Here is a 21,831-nt window from a genome sequence, read left to right as displayed (position 1 = left end):
GCAGAAAATTAAATAGCTCACAAAATAGCTTTTCTGTACATTACCTTCCACTCTGCAACTCCCACAGTTGGGATAAATAGTGAAGATATGGGAGGGTGAGAAAAACACGTTTGCATGCCAGGAAGGAACTGCTTATCCAAGTCGGGCACAGTGCAGATGTGCAGACAGGCTCCAGGACTCCTCCGCGGGGCGCGGGGGAGGGAAGTCCGCCCCTGCCTTGCATGAGGCTGGCTCCAGAGCTCTGGCCCGGGGTTGTGGGTGCAGAGCAGCAAGGAATCATAGCAGCTCTCCGAGGGGGCCATAGGTTGCACCAGTGAAGAAATCGGGCACAGGTGTGGTAACGTGCCCAAGGCAGCAGCAGGGCCAGGAGTTTATTTCCTGCTCCATTCTCCTGAGCCCTCTGCCTTTCTGGTAATATTTCTCACACTCACACTGAAATGGCACTTATTTTAAGGAAGAGAAAACAGCTCACACTTATTAAGCTCCTTATTCACTATCATATTTATTCTACCAAAGTTAAATGTATCAAAATTCTGTGAATGTTAAATAGTAATATATGCTATTTTTGAAAAATATGCTATCTTCTTTTTTCAAAATAAAAGAATACTATGCTCAAATATATCTTTCCCTGCTTATGTTAACAGGCCCTGAACTCCCTCTCTATACTCTGCATAGCAGCAGCAATGACAAAGGTATTTATTCTCTCTCATTTCACAATTCATTTGCTTTTTTAGGATGGTGTGTGTAAATAGGATCAAGGTCTACCTAAGCTGGTGGGATTTTCTGTGGCTTTAGAGTGTCTTCACTGTGACATGGAACACAAGGTTTATAACCTGATGCATGTATAGTCCCATCAGTGACTTGTCCACTTGTTTACTGCTTTGCACAGTCTAACTTCTTCACATCGTAATGAATTACCGCCATCTCATTTGTCTAGAGCTGAGAGTCCTGGAAAATAATACAGCTTTGCATGACATGCTGCAGGACATCAAGATGCCATCGAAAGTGCTGGACTACATTACTTTGAATGAAACGAGTAAGTTACATTTCTCTTGGAACAGAAAGCTTCATGAAAACACCAGTGAAAACAAAAATAAATATTATAACTTGATCTAAAAATATGTATTTCAGAGTGTATATAAATCTACTTTAAGGTTATTTTCCCATGAAATGTTCTGCCACAAGAACTGCTGGTTTTACATTCTTTTGTCTTAAAATACAGCATGATTCATCTCTATAGTAACTCTGTTCTCCTAATGTCTTAATTGTGTGTTTAACTTAATAATATCCATACTTTAATCCAAAGAGATAAAAAAAAATCTGAGATTATTGTACAAAAAAATCAGGGTTGGTTATAAAATGTTGAAACATCAGTCTCAGGAGAGAGATTTTGAATTTTTCCTAACCCTCTAGCCTCAAGAGTTAGCTTAGTTGCTCGATCATGGATTATATTCAGGGACCACTAAGAGCAATGAGTAGGAAATCTTGTAATTTGTTCATTTTTGTTTGCTTGCTTGTTCTTTCGAAGGGCTGACAACTTATAAGCGAGGCGGGAATCCACGAAGACAGTAATAGAAAAGACTCAACTCATCTAGTGGTCAATGGCAGGAAAGTGTGGGTCCTTCTGGAGAACAGCCTGGAGCAGTGCTATTCAGGCTGAACGTACACGAGCCACCGGGACCCTGTGAACATGCACATAGTGGTCAGGGTGGGCCCAGGATTCTGAGTTTGTAAGAATTTCCCAAGTACTGCCCAAGCTGCTCCCCTTGGACCAGGCTTCCCCGGCGAGGGCTTCGCGTTCTGGAGCACGGACTGGACTTCCAGGTGCAGGGGCAGTGAACACTGACAAGTGACCTCCTATTTCAGCCGGAAACACCAGGGAGCTCCAGAAGGTTTTAGGTCAAGGAAACCACAGGATTGGATGGATAACCTGATAGAGAGTGAGGGATGGAGCTGCCAGGGGGGGGGGGGGCCTCCAGCTGGGAGGTGGTGATAGCATTCCAACTCCAGGAAAGGAAGGTCCAGGGAGAGTCTGGGAGGAGCCAGCAAAGGGAGACAGGACTAGGGATTAGAAAGAGCCCCTCAGAGAACTGACTGCATCTTCACAAAGGTGGGACTAAAACTGTTCCAATCAACGAGTGCTGATTCAAACAAAAGGGAGATCAAATGGTGGGTTTGGCCTATTCCTTAAAAACATGATGATCAACTTATAGTTCAAAATGTGATAGACACTACATTTTTGTTCTTCTAAGCATATTTCATCAAAAGGCATAAAATAATCAGTGAAATACAAAATGAAAAGAAATCTAGATAAGAATTTGACTCCTAAATTGTTCTTTTTTCATCAACTAAAATAATTATGACAAAACACAGCAAAAAACAAAACAAAAAAACAAACACACACACACACACACACACACAAAGATAAATGTAAGGAAGAAACAGCTATAGAGATAGGGAAGATTTTTTCTGCAGGTTAAATTTATTGAAACTGAAGGCAATCTTATTAAAATATGAAACAATTCTCTTTTTTTTTCTTTTTTAGAGTTATTAGCCTAGCTCATCATCCTGAATTTGGGAGTCAGGGAAACAGATTCATTATTTAGGTACAAATTGTATTGAACTGATGTTCAGTCAAGCACAGAGATTTAAACAGATCTGTGAAAGATCACACAGAACACACAGAACAGTTTGCTGCATGTAAACCTGGTTTCATGCTGTGAAGCCACAGCTGAAAATGGGAACTCGGCTTTGCTCTGTGGTCTGGGATGGCAGTAAGAATTACAAAAATGTTATTAAGTCAGAATTTTAACATAGAGTTGGGGCCAATGAAACATTCTAAACATCTTCAAGGAAATTCAAGAAGAGGAAAACATTTTGGAGGCAAATTAGAACATAAGCCGTAAACAAACTAGATAAGTAGATCAGATGCCAAAGAACAGAATCATAAAAACAAGACATTAGCAATTCTAAAATGCACTTTTATCTTACAAGGCACTGATGTATTTAATACATACATTAGAAACAACTTCATTGTTTAAATTTGATCTAGTGTTTTAACCTGAACGAGAATGGTTTTATTTCTTAAAAATATGCTGAATACAAGCAGCTCCCTTTCCTTTTCTATTCTAACTTAACAAATTGTTAAACTCTAGATATGACTTTTCACTAACAGATAAGGAACCAAAATCATATGCTAATCATTGTTCTTAATTCACTAATTAATCTTTCTGTTTGTTTAGAATTTTGGTATCAGATGATCTTGCCTCCTCATTTTGATAAATTCAAGAAATATCCTCTACTAATAGATGTGTAAGTATTCAAGAGGAGGGAACTAAAAATTTAGAGGTTAACTACTGCACACCTGTTTTTCCCCAGGGTAGCTTACTGAAAAATAAAGCAAAACACATCCTTTCTCTCTTCCTGGGTCATTGTGCAGCAGCTTTGCTATTTTCTCCTTCTGTTTTGCATTCACAAACCCAAACATGTGTCTTCTACCTTCTTTCTAATGATAGCACATGGATTTTGTTCTGATTAGTTTCCCTGAAGTCCAAGGGGTTTCCAAAAAAAATCTCAGGTCCCCATTTTCATCCTTTCCCTGTGGACATTATAATGGGCAGTTTTTAGTTTCCTTACCCTTAAACTTGGCCAAAACATTTCCCATGATTGTCTTTGTTTTCGTGGGACATCAGGTTTTTCTTTAGTTCTTGAAATATCACTGCCTGGTATTTGCCTTCTCTTTTTTGGTGAAAAGAACATATGTGATATAAGAAAGTATTCATTATAATCCAAACTTCTTCAAATCTTAAAGAAAGTTCTGAAATCACAAGTCTTTGAGCAGTAACTGTGAACTCTAAACATGGCAGCTTTGTAAAATATCTTTAATAATTATTAGGAATACATTTAACTTCAGTCCTTCTAAAACTGTGCTGACTTCACCCACAATGCCACACACAATGCCAGTCTTCCTGTCCTAGCTTGACTCATTTCCCTTAGTGAAAACAAAACAACAAACGGGGTGGGTGCCTGCTGTGTGCCAGGTAATCTGCCTCATTTTGTTCACAAAGCAAACCCACAGGTGGGTTCTGTTGGGCCCATTATCTAGAGGAGAAAGTGGAAGCAGCTCAGGAACATCATCACTGTTCCGTTGTTACGAGCACAAAAAGAAAGAAAGAGAGGAGGAGGAGGAAGAACACACATATTAGCATCAGACACAGCCTCGTTCCATTGTGTTTACAGTTTCCTGTCTAAAAATGAAATAAAATAAAAGCTCAAAGAAAAATAAGTATTTTAAACTTCCAGATGTGCTATTTGATTTTCACTAAGCCTAGTTTTGACTACAGTGACACTAATTTGCTTTAGGCTTTACTCCCAATTCTAAAAAGGAGTCTTTAGGAAAGAGTGATATTTCATCTTCTTTGACTCCCCAGTAGGTAATGATTAGGCCTCTCCATTAAGAAAGTCTAAAAAAAGAGGTAAATTTAGTGCCCATTTCTTTTCAATGATTTTCCTCTTCACATCTTTAGATGTCTAAATCTTTGTTTTCTATTTTTATAAATGATGTTGTTTCTATTTTTATAAATGATGTTGTTTAATGGTAGGGTGTGTTGGGTAACTTGATTTATAACTGCTTTATTAAGGGAAGTTATTGCTTTACCAAATTTAATATCATTGGAAGGACCAAAGCATTTCACATGTGGTTAAGAAATGTGGACGTGCCCAAGAGATGCATGACTGCATCCTTCTTTTCAAAGTTAGACTGTTGTAATATTTAGTTTATAATTAAAATAATACAATAATTTGTGTACAACTAAAGTTCTTCTGACTGCCATCTGCCGTCTCTAAGGAGAGGGAGGAAAATGTCACTAAGGGCACGCAAGCAGGATTTGTCCAAACCTGTGCAGGGACAGTGAGCAGCTGAGTACAAGAAATGGTCTGGGGAGGGAAGAATTATTGGACAAGATTCGGGTCCAGGAGTCCTATAGATGGTGCAAAGGTGACATATTTAAATGAAAAGCAATGAGTGAGGCAGGGAGAGCCTCTTTTAATTAACCAAGGGAAATGGGAGGGCTTGAGAGAGATTTTATGTACAGCTGTGTGTAGGGTAAGTTGTAGCTTGTGAAGATTGCAGATACAAGGGAGTTAAACTTGCTAATAAGGAGAATGCCAAACAACATATCCAATTTCCAATAGCCTATTACTTTCTCCTTTGAAGATTTAAAGAATTGTGCTCATTCATACTGTGGTCCATTCCCCAGTGATTTTGGGAGCTGTAGTGTGCAACATGGTACTGAACAGTGAAGGAAATGTCATGCGTAGTCAAAGTCTTAAGGAAATTCCAACCTAAGAAATACACTCTAGTGTAGGAATGTTTGTAAGCTGAGATGGAAAGATATTTTCAAAGCTGCATTTATTGTCATCATTTTTTCATAACATAACTCTCCTATCCCAACTATTAGAGAATTTATTTCTTTGATTTCCAAGTTATATACGACTTAGAAAATGTTGGTCCATGAAGTCTGTTTGATAACAGTTTCAAAGATGAAACTGATGGGCATCTTTGAAGGAAACATACAGCCGTTATAGTTATGTTGCCAAGTAGTAGAGGGCCTATTGTGAACACCTTGGTGGCTGGCACGATTTCAGGCTCATGATCGGAAAGGTGCACACTTCTTGTCCACAAGGAATAGAATGCAAGCACTCCTCATTCGATGCAGGAAAACCACACAGGCTAAAAAGTTGTGGGTTTTTTTCACAGGTATGCAGGCCCCTGTAGTCAAAAAGCAGATGCCACCTTCACACTCAACTGGGCTACTTACCTTGCAAGTACAGAAAATATTATAGTAGCTAGCTTTGATGGCAGAGGAAGTGGTTACCAAGGAGATAAGATCATGCACGCAATCAACAGAAGACTGGGGACACTTGAAGTTGAAGATCAAATTGAAGCAGCCAGGTGAGTGACTAGGAGATACATTCGAAGGTCATCTGATTCCCCCCACCCAGTTTATATTTTAAATTCCTAAAGTGTAAATAATTTAAAGTGTCCTGGCATGAATTTATAATCTTTCATCTTTGGGATGGATTTTTTGGTGAAGATAATCATATTTAGATTTTAAAAAACTATGTCATTATAGATTTATATAAAATTAGAAAAAGGATATTTCCTAAATCCCTGTCTGTACATGACTCTAGAAAAGAAATTGACATGTGTGCTACTTGAAATTCATCAAACACATGGACAGATTGAGGGATAAATATGCACTTAGGTAAACATCTAATGAAGCAAGCAAACCATCCCTACAGTCAGGAATAAGTAGAGGAGTTCAGTGCTCATTTAAACTGGAGGAGGCAAAACCTATGAAGTCTTAGGAGTGGCTCCCAGAGCCGGCTGGATGAGGATTACTCCTCATCTAATTTTGGGAAAATTGTGGAGCGCAACCCTCATTTTTCACAATTATAAGCGCTTCATAAAGTATGAATCACATTTTATTCTTGTGTTCCCCAGTTGTGGTACTATGGATAGACGTGACCTGACTTAAGAGAGATTTTAATTATAAATGATGGTTACTCCTTAATTAGTGAGTGTAACATGGGAAACGTTGCACCTTCATTGTCACTGAAGTTGCATAGCTAACCTGAGAGGTAAATGATGGTATTCCATGTTTCAGGTAAAGAAATGGAGGCTCCTAGGTTAGGTAATTTTCCAAGGTCAGTCAGGATCTGAATCTAGGTCTCACTCTAACTATTACAGTCAATTGCATTCAAATGGTAAATGTAATTACTGAGTTTCTATAACCAAGTGCTTGTATGTCTGCAGAAGCATAATAGGAGGTGATTTGAAATAATATTGTGAGCCCTGGCCAGTGTGGCTCATTGGTTGGGCATTGTCCCATGCACAGAAAGGTTGCCAATTGGATTCCTGGTCAGGGCACATGCTTGGGTTGCAGGCTGGATTCCCCAGAGGGCGTGTGCAGGAGGCAGCTGATCGATGTCTCGCTCTCACATCAACGTTTCTCTCTCCCTCTCCCTTTCTCTCCTGCTAAAAATCAATTTTAAACAATGCATTAAAATAATATTGTGAAATCAGCCCTGGCCAGTTTGGCTCAGCGGTTGGAGCGTTGGCCTGTGGACCAGAGAGTCCCGGGTTCGGTTCCCGCTAGGGGCACGTACAAAAAAAAATTATAATAATAATAATATTGTGAAATAATAAACCAGGAAATTCAGAAAAATCATGAGTGAATAAATGGGTGGAAGAAAATGCCTTTAAGAAAAGGAACAACTGAAGAGATGTCAATTTATTGAGTACCCCTGAATCCCTTACACCAACGTTAATGATTAATTATTTTCCTCAAAACCAAAAAAGGAGAGGTTTAGATTAGAGAGAGGACAGATTTGTTCAAGAATGAAGCTGTAATATTTTATAAAACAAACGTTTATTTATCCAGCCTGGTCCTCTGTGAGAAAAGTCATAGTTTCCAGAGCCTCTCAAGTCTGACCTACACAAGCCCTAAAATTATAGAATTGAGTGTCCACAATATATAACCACAGTTTTAAAAAGTAATGAGATGCAGTGTGTTTATGCAATGGAATAGTTTTTCAGCCACTAACACATACACAACTATACACAACCACAGAGAAGAATCTCATAGACTGCTGAGAGGAAGAAGCCAGGCAAAAAAGAATACATTCTGCACGACCCAGTTTATAAAAAGTCAAAACCATGGCACGAATTTAGGTAAACTTTTTATAGAATCCAGTAAAAGGAGAAATGATGCAGACTGGGTGATAATAAGCACTATATCTTTGTAAAAATTTATCAACTTATACCCTCATGACTTGGTGCACATTCTTGTACATTTATGTTCTAAGTTTCTAACATTTACACGAAGAAAATGATAAGTTCAAAAATACATTAAAAATTTTCATAATATTGCTTAACTAATAATGCTCAACTCAGGGCAGCCTAAGATATATCATCAATTGAAAATATAGATTCTCAAAGTCACATATAGGTCAAAGCAAGGGTTTCTTACGCCCCTCAATACTACAAAATTGTGTCCCAATTACTAAGTTTTTAAAAAGTAAATAAATTATCTTTTGATGTAAGGCAAAGATAAACATTTTTAGCATAAAACATTTTTCTCCTTTCATTACCTGGATTCCTATCCTGAACTCAATTTTGTGGCAAAAAGACTTCTCAAGGAAAATGTCTTTCCGATTGAATGGTGCTGAGCTAACTAATCAACACCCGGCATTAGAAGGGATTTATTTAGAGCATGGTTTTCAAGGTCTCAGGCAGGGAGCTCAGATACATTTCTAAGCCCTACCCAGATGTTCTCCATGCCCCTATACTTCTTCATAGCAGGGGCAGCCTCTCTCAAACTGAAAAACATCTGGAGAGATTTAAATTCAATTATGTAAAGAAAAGTGCATCTGGGCTGCAAATTTTTATATAAAGCTGTGAAAAAAAACTGCCAGGATTTGTTTTCTGTGAATCATGTAACACACACACACACACACACACACACACACACACACACACAAGATTTTTATGGACTCCAACAAAAGTAAACCTTGTTCATCTGACTCATAAGTTAAAAACAACAGACATTGGTCTCAGGTGTTTATTTGATTGCTGGCAGTCATAGGTCTTAATTTCTAATAGAATAAAATAGAGAACAAATGTTAGGGTTCATGTTTGGGCATTTATCTTAGTTTTCTATACACAGTGTAATACTAATTTGTGGATTCCTTCCATGTATTTTAGACAATTTTCAAAAATGGGATTTGTGGATGACAAGCGAATTGCAATTTGGGGCTGGGTGAGTAGTCGTTTGGCTGATGATTGTCTATACACATTTCTTAATCAACACAACCCAGAGCAGGAGAATATGTTTTTTGTATGTGAATGTTAGGAGATGAAAATTCTGCCTATCATTTTAATCTAAGGAGGTCTAAATAAAATGTCTTAGATCTCTATATAGGCAACGAATTTCTACTAGCCATACTTACACCTTTGTTTATTATGATGAGGAGGTGAGGAAAGGAAGAAAGAGGGAGAGAAGGAGAAATGGAGAAAGGGAAAAGGGAGGGAGGGAGACTTTTCTCATGAGTCAAGGTCAGTAAAGATTTAGTGTTTATTGTGTGTGTGTGTGTGTGTGTGTGTTTTTAATGGTACTACCCAGCTATTTTTCAATGCTTTTTTTCTTTATACCTACTAAGAAAAGGGACTAGGATTTTGAAAATGTAGTCTTTAGAGACTGTCCAATTAAGGCCAATTTAAGCCTCCTCTTCCATGCTTTCTCTCTAAAGAGACACAGTATATAAAGATGTGAGAAATGTGGAAACTGCAACTCGCTTACCATATGTTCTTAATTCCTTTACCTCCATAAAAATAACCATTTCCATTTCTTAGTCATATGGAGGGTACGTAACCTCAATGGTCCTGGGAGCAGGCAGTGGCGTGTTCAAGTGTGGAATATCTGTGGCGCCCGTGTCGGCATGGGAGTTCTACGGTACGTAACTGCTCTCAAGTACAAAGAGAAACTGAGTGTTGAACATGAAATTCCAGTGACAAAACCATTGCTTCCTGGGTTTCAGTGTATCTACAGGGAATAAGCTGATTTCTCTCACACGTACTTTATGGATATCTATAAGAAAACAATCTCCCTTATTCTGCTATTGTGAAAGGCTGGATGGTATTATATGTTATCTACACATTGAGTTATCAACAAATTCTGTTGTCCAAATCTCTTACCAACAAATCTTATGAACAAATTCTGGGTTCCAAATGCCCAGACAGCCTCAGTGCTGCATTTCTGCAGATAAATAAGCCCTCTTTATCTTTATTCTAACTTGAGTATTGGGCTTCACATATTAGCAGAATAAAAGAAGCATGCATCTCTTTCTCTTCTGGTAAAGGTCAAATGTAAGTAGAGCTTTGGGTGGAAAGAGGAGAGTAGAGACGGGCATTCCTGGGAGATTTGTTTTTCTCCATAGTCTCTAAGTAAGTGAGAGCTACTCTAGACTATCATCGTTACCACTGAGAAGAGATCATTTTACCAGGCGTACACGTGTAAGACTATAATTTCCCGAGGTGGGGGCAGTGAGCAGTGCACCAGTAGGTAGGGAAAAGTGAGAGGTGGTGAAATCAATTTTTTTCTGTGTCTCTTCTGACCCCATCTCAAGTCTTTTCTGTCGTGTAAGGATAGAATCATTGATAATGAATATGCTCATTAGATATTTTATGTCCTAACATATGGTAGTACCAATCTTGTAGAAAATCCTTTTTAAAACCTCTCCAAATCAAGAGAAGCCAATGTAAAAAAATACATTGCTATCTTTCTGTTTTAAAAAAAAATGTCTTTGGAGAACATAGTTAGGATTTGATCCTCACACCATGAATTTGTTTCCACTTTTCTGTTTGATATTAATAATCTTTCTATTGGATGGCTTGTTTTTGGAGACCTCTGGTGGTCAATAAAGTAATTTAAACACACTTGGTGAGTTTAGAGACATGTAATGAGAACTTCCTTAAATGTATATTGATCAACCTAACACATAGGAACTTTCTAGAATTCTTATATATGTGGAAATTTGAACAATTTTACAAAACAGATTAAATAAAAGAACATATAAATGATATTTCAAGGAATATTTCTAAAAGTTTACAACTGCATTATGCATTTTTAAAATATTATTTTAAAGATGTCATATCTTCTTACATTTGTAAGTTTGGTCAGCATAATAAGAAAGTGTTATTATGTTCTAGGACAAGAAAATTTGAAGTCTGTGGCTATTTGAAGAAATATTTATTTTTCCCTTAAAGGTCATTTCCCCCCTATCAAATATACAACCTAAGTTATACACACATACATACACACACACACACACACACACACATGAGCATTTTATGAAGACGTTATAAAGTATCCTTTAAAATATTATATTTTCTATTTTAGTATCCTCTAGGTATGTAAAATTACATATAGTCTGTACTTGTAATAAAAATGATAAAATATTGCTCTTACCAATTTTGGGGGAAAATATTTAGACTTCCATAGAAATGGCATGTCAAAAGAAGACATAATAAACAAATAACACTCATTATCAATGTAGTTTTTAATCAACAATGCCAGTCATACAAAAAGACTAAGTTGCTTAAGCTTATGGTTTAGATGATACATTCATTTAAAGAACCAATGAGGTCAGTATTAAAATACTGATACAATTACAGTGTAATTCAAGCATACCTGTCTGATACAATGGCAATGTATTCTTTTTATTATTATTATTATTGATTTTAGAGAAAGAGAGAGAAGGAGAGAGAGAGAGAGAGAGAGAGAGAGAGAAAGAGAGACATCGAGGGGCTGCCTCCTGCCCGGCTCCTACTAAGGATCGATCCCGCAACCCGGGCTTGTGCCCCAACAGGAGTTGAACCAGGGACCCTTTGGCGCATGGGATGATGCTCTAATCAACTATGCCACACTGGCCAGGGAAACATACTATTCTTATTTATTACTGTAATCTGGTTATTTAAGGGAGCATCTTTCAAAGCAGTTATTTCAGATTTTTAAAGTTATATTAGAATTCAGCTACAGTAAATTTTCTCACTGATATTTTAGGATACACATATAATGATGTGTATAATGTATAATATATGATATATATGATATGATATACACATCACATATGAAAAATATGATATATGATTTAATTTTTTTAAATAGGGCAAAAATATGTTTAATAACCCCAATAACCAAACCAATAACGCATATATTTTCCTGCCATATATATAGCTAAAATAGCTTTGTCATTTCAGCAGACAGATATTAATGTAATCTGTTTCATATTACTCAACCACTACAACACCAAAATTGAGGCCTCTCCACAAAATGAAAGAAAACGAATGTTTAACTTGCATTATGATGACGTAGCTGAGCCTATGTGGGGTTATACAGCTAATAAATGATAACTGGATTTTTGATTAGTGATTTCAACCTGCCAAAAAATATATTATTTAAGTAGGCAACTAGTAATTGAACTTTATTAGCAATTTCTAAAAGGTAATAGCATATAATAAATTAGTGTATAGGACCATTAGTGTTAGGACCAAAACGTTCAAGACAATTGAAGCATTAAGTGACTTCCTACTTAAGATTCTTCGTGGCGATCAGAAGATAATGTTGAGTCCTGACCATTTAGCACTTCACATATGACTTTCCTGAAGGTGGATTACTGGTTGGGTTTTAGATCGTCTCATCTCTCTCTGCCCTCATCATGGGGGCCCCGTGGGGATCGGCTAGGGCAGGGTATGAAAAGGCAGGGGTCTGAGCAGGTGTCTGACTACATTAAGAAGCCAAATAAAAATGATCTGGAGTAGATACCCCTGAGGGTAACACTATAGACCTACGCAGAGTTAAGACATACCAAAGCACATGAAGTAATCCAGTAAAAGGAAGAAATGTTTTTATTGTATGAATTAACTTTTTCTTTTCTCCATCATAGACTCAGTGTACACAGAACGTTACATGGGCCTCCCAACTCCAAATGACAACCTTGACCATTACAAGGTAAGAGATGAAGATCCATCTTATAACCTACTTAGAAGTGGTTTAAGAACATTTTAAACTCTATCTATTCTATAAATATATATATATTTTTTAATTTCCAACAAAATTCTTCTTGAAAGAAGTAACACAGGTGGTTAAAGATACTCCAGTAACTTCCCTACTATATTCTGCATAATTACAATCTTGATCGTATGCTATATAGGTCGCAATATGCATTCATTTGGAAATACAAAGCAACACCAGATAATTACTTTAATTATAAAAAATTTCAGTTTAGAAAACATGTCAAATTCAGCATATTTTTTGGAGCCCAGATTCTAAACCTTTAGCTATATATTAAATTTTTATGGTATTATCATAATTAAGATAAATGTATGAGCCTGTAATTTTTTTTATTCATAGCTAAATATGTACACTTCTTTTTTCACACAAGATTTGAGTACCGCAGGCAAGGAGTAGGTACAGTTGGGCAATATCCTGAAAAGCCCTTGAACCCTCATTACTCAAAAGCTTCCAACAGGCTGGTTGCCTGATAGGAGACCCAGGTTGCTCTGCAGATGGGTTATGGCACTTGAAATGGGATTTGGTGCCACTGTCCCTGGCAGACCCATGTGCTCATGTGGATGCTGCCGCAAAGCCAGAGCCACACTGATGTAGATGGAAGTGTTCATCCAAGTACTAGGGACCCTTCCAGCACTGTGGCCTACACAAAATATTCCTACTCGGTCATGTTAGTCAAAACCCCTGAAACTTCAGGTGACAAGGCAAATCATCTGATGTTTACATTCTCCAAAGGACATTCCAAACTCTTCAGGACAATTGAAAGAAAGAAAGAAAGAAAGAAAGAAAGAAAGAAAGAAAGAAAGAAAGAAAGAAAGAAAGAAAGAAAGAAAGAAAGAAAGAAGAGGAGGGAGGGAGGGAGGGAGGGAGGGAGGGAGGGAGGGAGGGAGGGAGGGAGGGAGGGAGGGAGGACCCAAGAATAAATTAAGTGAACAATTTATCTGTGCTACAATTATCAAGATACAGGTTTCATATTGATACATTTCTCTGAGCATTATTTGTACATTTTTGTAAGATGTTTTTACTATGCATTCTAAGCCATTTAATCAAAACACAATAAAACTCAAAATTTCTAGTTTTGCAACATAAAGATGGACAGTGTAGTTCTACCTCCTACTTTCAACCGTATTTAATGAGGCCGGTGGGGGAGAGGTGGGCAGGGGAATATGTCTGTGTTTGCGTGTGTTTTTCAGTCAAGACAGAAAAGTAACAAACTGTAAGGCAAGGTGCACAGATCGGGCTGTCCCCATTTCTGCTCATTGTCCCACATGATACTTTGGGCTTAATTCTTCCCACTCTTTCTTCTCCACATCCAATACTCTACTTCAGACACCCTTTCCCTTCTTCTTAACCACATTGTTGCTGTTACACCACTATCTCCCCTTTTACTGCAATAACCCCACCTACACCCTGCAGAGCTGTGAGACTCCCCCAGCACCTTAATGGACCTTTCCCGTGTGCTCAGCTTCCACCAGGTGTTCAACGCCCTTCTTACAATGGCCCCGTTTACCTGAACTGTTCACTGTTCTCTGAATATTTGGAGGGGCCTCTCCTTTGTGCGCCCGAGTCCTCTTTCCCCCCTGCCTGGAGTGGCATTTCTTCCCCGTGGCCATCTGTCAGCCTTGTCCTGCTCTCCCAGAGGAGCAGCACCCCTTTGAACGCCGTGACATCTCCCTCAGACCTCGCCAATCCTCTGCATATCTGTCTTGGACTCATAGTTGGTGTGACCCCCCTTTTCCCTCTGCAGTATTGTTAGCTATTGACGGCTTTACGCAACCTGGTACTGTTTGGATTATCTAGTATGAAGTATAAACCTTACAGCTTTCCTGGTTTCATTTTTAAATTCTTTGGAGGGAAACATTCTTATAAAAATTGCATGTCTCCCCCGCTTCTCTCATTTTACGAAGGAATTTTCTTGTCAATGACTCGACCAGGATGCTGACATTGGAAAACCATCCCTCCCCTGGTACACCATGTTTGCGGAATAGGTAGCCAAAGGGCTTTCTCCGCTGGCCCAATGTACTAAAAACTCCTGAAAACAGAGGGTTTGCTGCCCAGGACCCTAACCCTGACTCTAGAAGCTGGTGGATGATGAGTCAAAAGTTCATTTTTTATATCCCTTCTTGAAAAGTCTTTGAACCTAGAAGCACGTGGTCAAGTCCAGACCCTGACATCTAAGGAAATCCATGGCACCCAGCTGAACATCCGCCAACAGGGTGTCCTCTTTAACCCACCCTCCCCCGGCGGACAATTAGTCTTAATCTGCCATCTTATCTTTTTTTAGACCTTCCGATAGGCTCCTCATTCTCAGGACTGTCCCCTCTTCCTCAACCTACTGCGGTGGCCACTTTCACCTGTCCCCCAGGTGTTCCGCTGCGTGAGGTAGTCGTGTAAACAGAAGTCACTTCCTACTGCCACTGGCAACACACGCACACGGGGTGCACAGAGTCACTCCTCGATTCACTGCACAGATGGCACCCGAGGACTGTTTAATCCTTCCACCGCCAGGAGTCGGGTTTTCTTGGCACACAATTCACTGCTGGCAATGGGCACATTAAAACTGCCAGTACCAGGGAGCTAAAGGTTCCCAATGTGTTACTCGGAGGAACTCTCTGGGTGGGCAATAGTTAAGGCGGGCAGGGGAAAGTGAGGCAAATGCATGCACGGTTCTTCCCACCCTGGTGCACTGCTTCCTCGGAGTGTGGAGAGCTGAATCTAAGTGCCTATATTTGGTGCACAGCAGGCTTTAGAATAAAGCTGCCCTCCTTTGTTTTTCAAATGAGCCTGTGCTTTTGTCTCTGGCAAGAATATATTCAAAGATTCTATTTTCCTCCAAGGCCCCAGCTGCCCCTCTGGACCCCATCTTCTTTTACTTTTCTTTCCCAGGTGGTTTATATTTATTCTCTCTCTCTCTCTCTCTCTCTCTCTCTCTCTCTTTCTCTCTCTCTCTCTCTCTCTCTCTTTCTCTCTCTCTCTCTTTCTCTCTCCTCTCTCTCTCTCTCTCTCCCCCCTCTTCCCTTCCTTTCTCCCTCCCTCCACACTCCCACCCTCTTTAAAAAGACAAAGAAGAGAATTTCTTAGAGACTTTCCCTGCCCTGTGCATTTCCTGGGTCAGAAGGACATATTGTGAAAATGATCCCCATTTACGCAGGCCAACTGACTCCCTCAGCACCTCCAGGATAGACATGCCCAAAGCGTGTGCAAGATGCAAGGCCCTGATCTTTGTCCATGTTTTCAGCTGATAAATCATCAGTGAAATAGCCAGCATTATCGCCTTTGGAAGAGAATACAATTTTTAATAAAACTCAAATGAGAAAAAGGATTCATCATTAGGTCATGGATGACCTGTACTTGGAAGAATTTAGAGAAACCCACATGGCCAAGAGAAGCACACTTTGTGAAATAAAAGTTCTGCTTACCATGTAGGAAAGGGTCTGCTGGAACCATTTATGAATCCCAGAGAGAGTACCCTTCCTATTCTTACAAAACTGTAGTAGAAATGAGTGGACCCGGGAACCAAGGCTTGAAGGAACCCAACACAGTGACAAAAGCAATGATTCCATCAGGCTCTTTTTATAGACTCACCCACCGCTCCCGAGTGGCAAGGCAGGAGAGCTTTTAACGGATGCCAGGAGCTCAAAGAAGAAAGTGTCCATCTCCTTAGAACTCAGTCAGATGGTCCCAGGAGCTCTAAGTCGGCAGCCAAAATGTAGGGGTGACAAACACAGCGAATAGGCAGTGTTGCTCTGTGCACACGTTTTCTTCTGCAGTGAGTCTCAGTCCACCGCAAAGATGGTGACAGAGCGAAGGGATCAGCCGATGAGACAGCCCTCACCCCCAGCAGCAGTAGTGAGCAGACAACAATGTGGCCACACCTTGCGCAGCGGGTTCCTGACCAACACTGCCGAACAGTCTGTCGTGTGGCCTTCTCGTCAAGTCTAGTAAAAATATTAACATGTGGTAGATTTTCATTGACCCATTTAAGGTGGCTGGTGTTTTAACTGTTCAGACATGACCTTGTCGGTGAGACGAAACATGCCCACGGAGTTTCGGGTGATTATTAAAAGAGAGTAGGAAATAAAGCATGAACTTAAATAAGACAAGGTCCTAGTATGTATGAACAAGGCCAGTGGTTTCCCGACTGTGACTGTGGAGGCCCAGGAATTCGGTGCCTTCCCAGCACGTAGGGAGGGAAGGGAAGTGACCGAGACGAGAGGGCAGGGTGTCCTCCCTGCAACCAGGAGGATCCAGCTTCATGTGCTCATTTCTTTTTCATTCCTTTATTCAGTGCTCGCTTTTATAACCAAACACTATTCTCAGCTCTTTCCACGAACCGTTAGGTCGAATTCTCCCTCAAATCCTCGGAAATAAGTGCTCTAAACGTATCTCGATTTTACTGATGAGAAACTGAGGCACGGAACTGTTATGCAACATACAGCTTCTGCGGGGTAGGAAGGGGAGAGGGCATGTCTCTGAGGCCGACCTGGAAAGACATGGGAGGGTGGAGGGGTGCTGTCCGCGGGCTGCAGACAGGGACGAGGCAGCGCCCCCGGAGGTGCAGGAGCAGCCGGCGGGGCTGGTTCTGGGGCTTTGTGAAGCAGGTCCGATGAACTGAGCGATCCCACGGAAGAAGGGCTGTGGGAAGAGCAGGCCAAATGGGGGCCAGTGAGGCAGGACATACGGCTGGGGAGGGCATGGGCTGATGAGTGCCCATTAGAGAAGATCCTAAGATCAGGGCAAGGGGACGCGGCCCAAGCCCTGCGCCTTGCTGCCAGGAGAAGAGGGCAGCCTGGAACACACAGAAGGGACTGATTTAACTTGTAGAGGAGATTTATTTTGCATTTTGCTCAGAATTTGATAGGCTTTTGGCAAGTGTACGAAACAGTCATAGATTTGGCAGTCTTCTGCTAGCAGATTTGAAATGTTCAATCCTTAAGAACTGCTGCATCGTTAGGTTATGCAAAACAGGGTGCAATTTTGTAAATATGCCATCTTGTACTGATTTGACATTTGTTCTATTATCCCAGAATATGCCAAAGGGAGAGAGACCTTCAGATTTAAGCCAAACCTTAACTTGTTTGTTGAGTGCTGATAAAATGTTGACTGCTGTGTGATCTTTAAAGAAGCCAGTGTTGCTTGCTGAGGCCTGAGGTAGAGCCCCTGTCGGGTTGATGGGAGCTCTCTCCTTGGCATCTCATGGGGACAGTTGTTTGATAGATGTAAACAAGTAAAACATCTGATATCGTGGGTTGAATTAAATTTTTTTCTTAAATATTTGCGGTGGCCTCTGTTTTCTGTGGCATTAATGGCGCTTCCCAAAATAGCATCATTTAATATTCTTTATAAGGCTCTGGTTTCGAGTGGGAGAATGCATGAAGAAGTCGGGACACCCGAGGTGATGTGTCCCTGAAGTACTGGGCTGACCATTAGACCAGTGGCTATTCGCTCTTTCTACAAGGTCCTGGAAACGGTGATGAGTTGTCTGGCTGTGAAGTGAAGGGCTCTGGGATTAGCCCTGTACTCAAAATCTAGTTCCAGCATTTAGAAGCAGCATGAGCTTGGGGAGGCTACGTAAGCTCTCTGAACCTCAGTTTCCTCATCTAGATAATGGGGAGAATCGGAACTACCCCACAGGGCGATTGCAAGGATTAAATGAGATGCCTGTGCCTCTGCCATGGAGGAAGCTTTCAAAACATGGCACCACCGTGTTCCTCAGGAAGCAAATTGTCCTGATGGCTCCTGGAGAGCACAAGGGGTAGCTTGCACATTGTTAGGTCTTCTGTTTCTCACAGCACTTCCCCACTCTTATCAGCTCTCTCTTTTATTTTAAAAATACAAAGATGTATTTGTTGGAAGGTAACTGGGGAACCAGCATGATGCAACGAGCAGCTACAGATGGTTCTTCTTGGGGCTCGAAGGAAAAGTTCCTTGCAGGGACGCTGTGGGACCAGCACTGCCACTGGACCAATCCTTCCCACTCTGCTCTGCCAGGCTGTTGCTGGCAGCGGGGCTCTCCGGAAGCTTCTAGCCTCAGGAGGGTGCCAACTGCACCACCGTTGCATCCTTGCCCATTTATCACTCTTCGCTTCCTTTTTAGTAGTTGGTGATAGACTAGCCGACTTCTAACTTAGTCATCTATTTCCTTTTTTATTTCTGTTTCCATCAACAGGCAAATGGGGATTATCCCATTTGAGTGGGTTAAAATAGCACCATTAAATAGTTTCTCGTGGTTAATTATGCCTTCAATGAATGCATGCATTTCTTCCCCTGGCTTGAGGTGTTGACTTTCACAGGTTAAAGCTCACCACACAGGGCACCGTCAAGAGTCTTTCTTGGTTGAGAAACCAGGACGCTAGGGAATGAGGCAAGGGAATACAGCTGCCTCTTTCGGGGGAAAAAACAAATGTTCTCAGCAGCCCGAGAGCCTTAAAGCGGGCGTGCTCCTCGGCTGCCTGTGTCCCTCGCACAGCTTCTCCCCGTGAGCAGGGCGAAGTGTGCTTTGGCAATGGCACACTTACCATGCAGTTGCAGGGGAAGCTTTTGTTTTATTTTTCTCTTGCTGCATTAAAGTATTTGTCTTTCTTTCTTTGTAGTGTAATATTGTTAATGTAAAACAATTTGCATCATGACACTTTTATCACAGTTTTCGTCTTTTTCTCAGTATGTTGCATTTCTCACCATGTCTAGTTCATCACAGCTACAGTGTGTACATCACAACATTTATCTTAGGCTCGGGGTTTTACTTGTTTATAAAAATTGTCTTCTTTCAGCCTGTATTCACTCCATTTAAGAAAAAAAAAAAGGCAGCCAGAAACTGTTTTGGTCCAAACTCCAGTAGTTATCACATTCCTTGCTAACGGTCCTGTGTATTTATATGTCTCCTAACCATTACTCTGTGTTTCAGTGGCATTTCTCAGTTTTATGGCTCAGGGAGGTTGGAGGAGCAGCTTTTGCTGTTCAAGCTGCCAAGCGAGGAAGGACTGTGAGGCTTTGGCAGTGAGGTGAGCTGACACAGAGGCGTATTTGGGTTCGGTCTAGGTGTTCCGGTTGCCTGTCTTCTGCGAGCAGAGAGCTAGATTTAGTGCGGGTCGGAGCAGGTGGAGACACAGAGCGCAGCCAGCACAGGCTGAGAAGAGGACTGGCGGGAAGGATCACCCAGGACTCTGCGGGGCACCAGGACGGGGCTCAGATTGTAAATGTTCACTGTCGGGGTTCCAGCCCCAGCCTCTCCTGCCTCCAGCTTCCAATCCTACACTGTCCTTTAGAGAGACTGAATTTACCCCTTTTCCTCGCTGAAGGACAGAGAGTGCTCAGGCTTCCATTGCCGCACAAGGCTCCCTGGCTCATGGGCGCCGTCGTAAAACTCGCCTCCCAAATCTCAGGGCTGTGCAGACCAACTAATTCCGTGTGAGAAAGCCTGGGGACACGGGAGCCACAGGGTATGCACTGTGTCTGCGTACTAAATTCCAGGACAGTTCATTAACAGTGTACTTCCTGCTGCCCCATTGCTGGAAGACCAGCTCACAGGCGCAGGGGGCGCACACAGGGCTCTGCCACCAGACTGTGTCCAGCTGTGTCGCTTTGAGCAGATGGAACCTGGTGAGAGTTACTACTTCTGAATCTCATTGTCTCCACGTGGAAAGCAGTATCTCATGGGACTATTAGGAGGATTAAATAGCGTGTGTCTGTATGAATCTGTTATGATGCTTAGCAGTGACTGACAGAGTGAACGCGATCAACGTTAGCTACTATTACTAATGGCACGGTGCATGGGTTGAAAGTGGGCAAAATATATCTCAGGGCATTTCAGAATAATAATATTTATTCCACCTACCCCAGCTGTTCCCATTTACCTCTGCAAAACTAGGACCAAATATAGTGACTAATACAATATAGGGGCTTACATTTCTTACGTTTATTTGTTTGATTAATATTTAACACTGTATTAGATGCTAAGAATATGGTGATGAATAATATAGACAAATCCTTTTTCTCATGGATTGTATTGTTTAGTGGGATATCACAAATAAATATTTATTGACTAGATGAAAAAAATGAATGAACAGGTAGAAGAATGAATGGGGTAATATTGGGGTGGGTGGGTGAATGGATGGATGGATGGATGGATTCATATACATGGATGAATTTATCTGGGACATCTCACTAGATAAAACACTTCTTAAAAATAAAGTAAAATAAAAGTGTGGCTTTAAATGAGTTCTAGGTGTTTATTCCTAAAGTTCATGGGTAAATTCTCACCACGGGTCAGAAATATAATATGGTCAGGACATGTGGGAACCAGCCTGTGCGGGGGTGGGAGAGGCATCTGTACTAAGCTTCCCAGGACACACCACCTTGGGAGCCTCAGCCAACTGAAATATGTCAGTTAACTCGGTCCTGAGAGCTGTAGACAGAATGTCTTTTCTCCAGGAACACTGTTACAGCAGTGTTCTCACATCAGCATCAGCAACTTAGTAAAAAAATAAAAAGGGTGGTAGTGGAGAAAGCCATGTCTGTTGACTCCTATTTCTGTAAAGGAGTAAGAGGAGTTGTTTTCATTCAGATTTTACAAAAAACAAGGCTCAGAGCCCAGCCTGTCTCTAGGTGCACAGCTTCTTGATACTGAACTGGGACCAGATACAAACACTCTGACCTTAGCCCATCCCGCCTCATGCCAGACAACCAGGGTTCCCATAAAATATATTAAGCTGGTGCTGGTGTTAGCTATAGGTATCTGTAAAATACACACCTTGGCTCTCACAAAGTTCACTTTGATTCACCAAGGTGCTGTGGGAATAGCTGACTGGTTTTAAACCCATAGTGAGGGTCCTGGCCCTTCCGCTCCCAACCCATAACAAGACAACAGAAGCAGACTCCAGCTCATCCCCTCCCAAAGGTACTAAAATGTCTATGTGACATTTTTCATCCCAACTTTGTAAACATCCCCGAATTAAGATCAGACAACCAGCTTTGAAAGGCTTTCTCATCCAAGACCCACCCTGAACGTCCTACCTGAGGCCACCAAGCCGTCTTCAAAAAGCGGACCCTCCCAATGTTTGCTCCTATTCCCCTGGCTGATTTGGGAACAACTTGATCCAACAGCAGCATTTCCCCCAGTACGGAATGAAGCAGACAACAACCCACTGATTTCCTAAGGCCGTTCTTGATCTTTTTCACCCGTTTCCCCTCCCATATGTTA

General features: G+C 41.0%; 1 protein-coding gene across 2 annotated transcripts in view; it reads left to right on the top strand.

The window, feature by feature from the left end:
• Positions 1–21,831, top strand: part of DPP4 (dipeptidyl peptidase 4) — a 79,269-nt gene that overhangs the window by 53,405 nt on the left and 4,033 nt on the right. For both annotated transcript variants that reach the window (XM_036253571.1, XM_036253572.1), the window contains 7 exons: positions 645–692; positions 938–1,036; positions 3,243–3,312; positions 5,759–5,953; positions 8,768–8,822; positions 9,416–9,515; positions 12,508–12,572. In XM_036253571.1, the coding sequence (XP_036109464.1) occupies positions 645–692; positions 938–1,036; positions 3,243–3,312; positions 5,759–5,953; positions 8,768–8,822; positions 9,416–9,515; positions 12,508–12,572 (632 nt within the window). The remainder of the gene's footprint in view (positions 1–644; positions 693–937; positions 1,037–3,242; positions 3,313–5,758; positions 5,954–8,767; positions 8,823–9,415; positions 9,516–12,507; positions 12,573–21,831) is intronic.

Source organism: Molossus molossus, unplaced genomic scaffold (genome assembly GCF_014108415.1).
Source record: "Molossus molossus isolate mMolMol1 unplaced genomic scaffold, mMolMol1.p scaffold_m16_p_11, whole genome shotgun sequence".
In the NCBI taxonomy this organism is placed as follows: Eukaryota; Metazoa; Chordata; class Mammalia; order Chiroptera; family Molossidae; genus Molossus; species Molossus molossus.
This window is presented reverse-complemented; position numbering and strand designations above follow the sequence as displayed.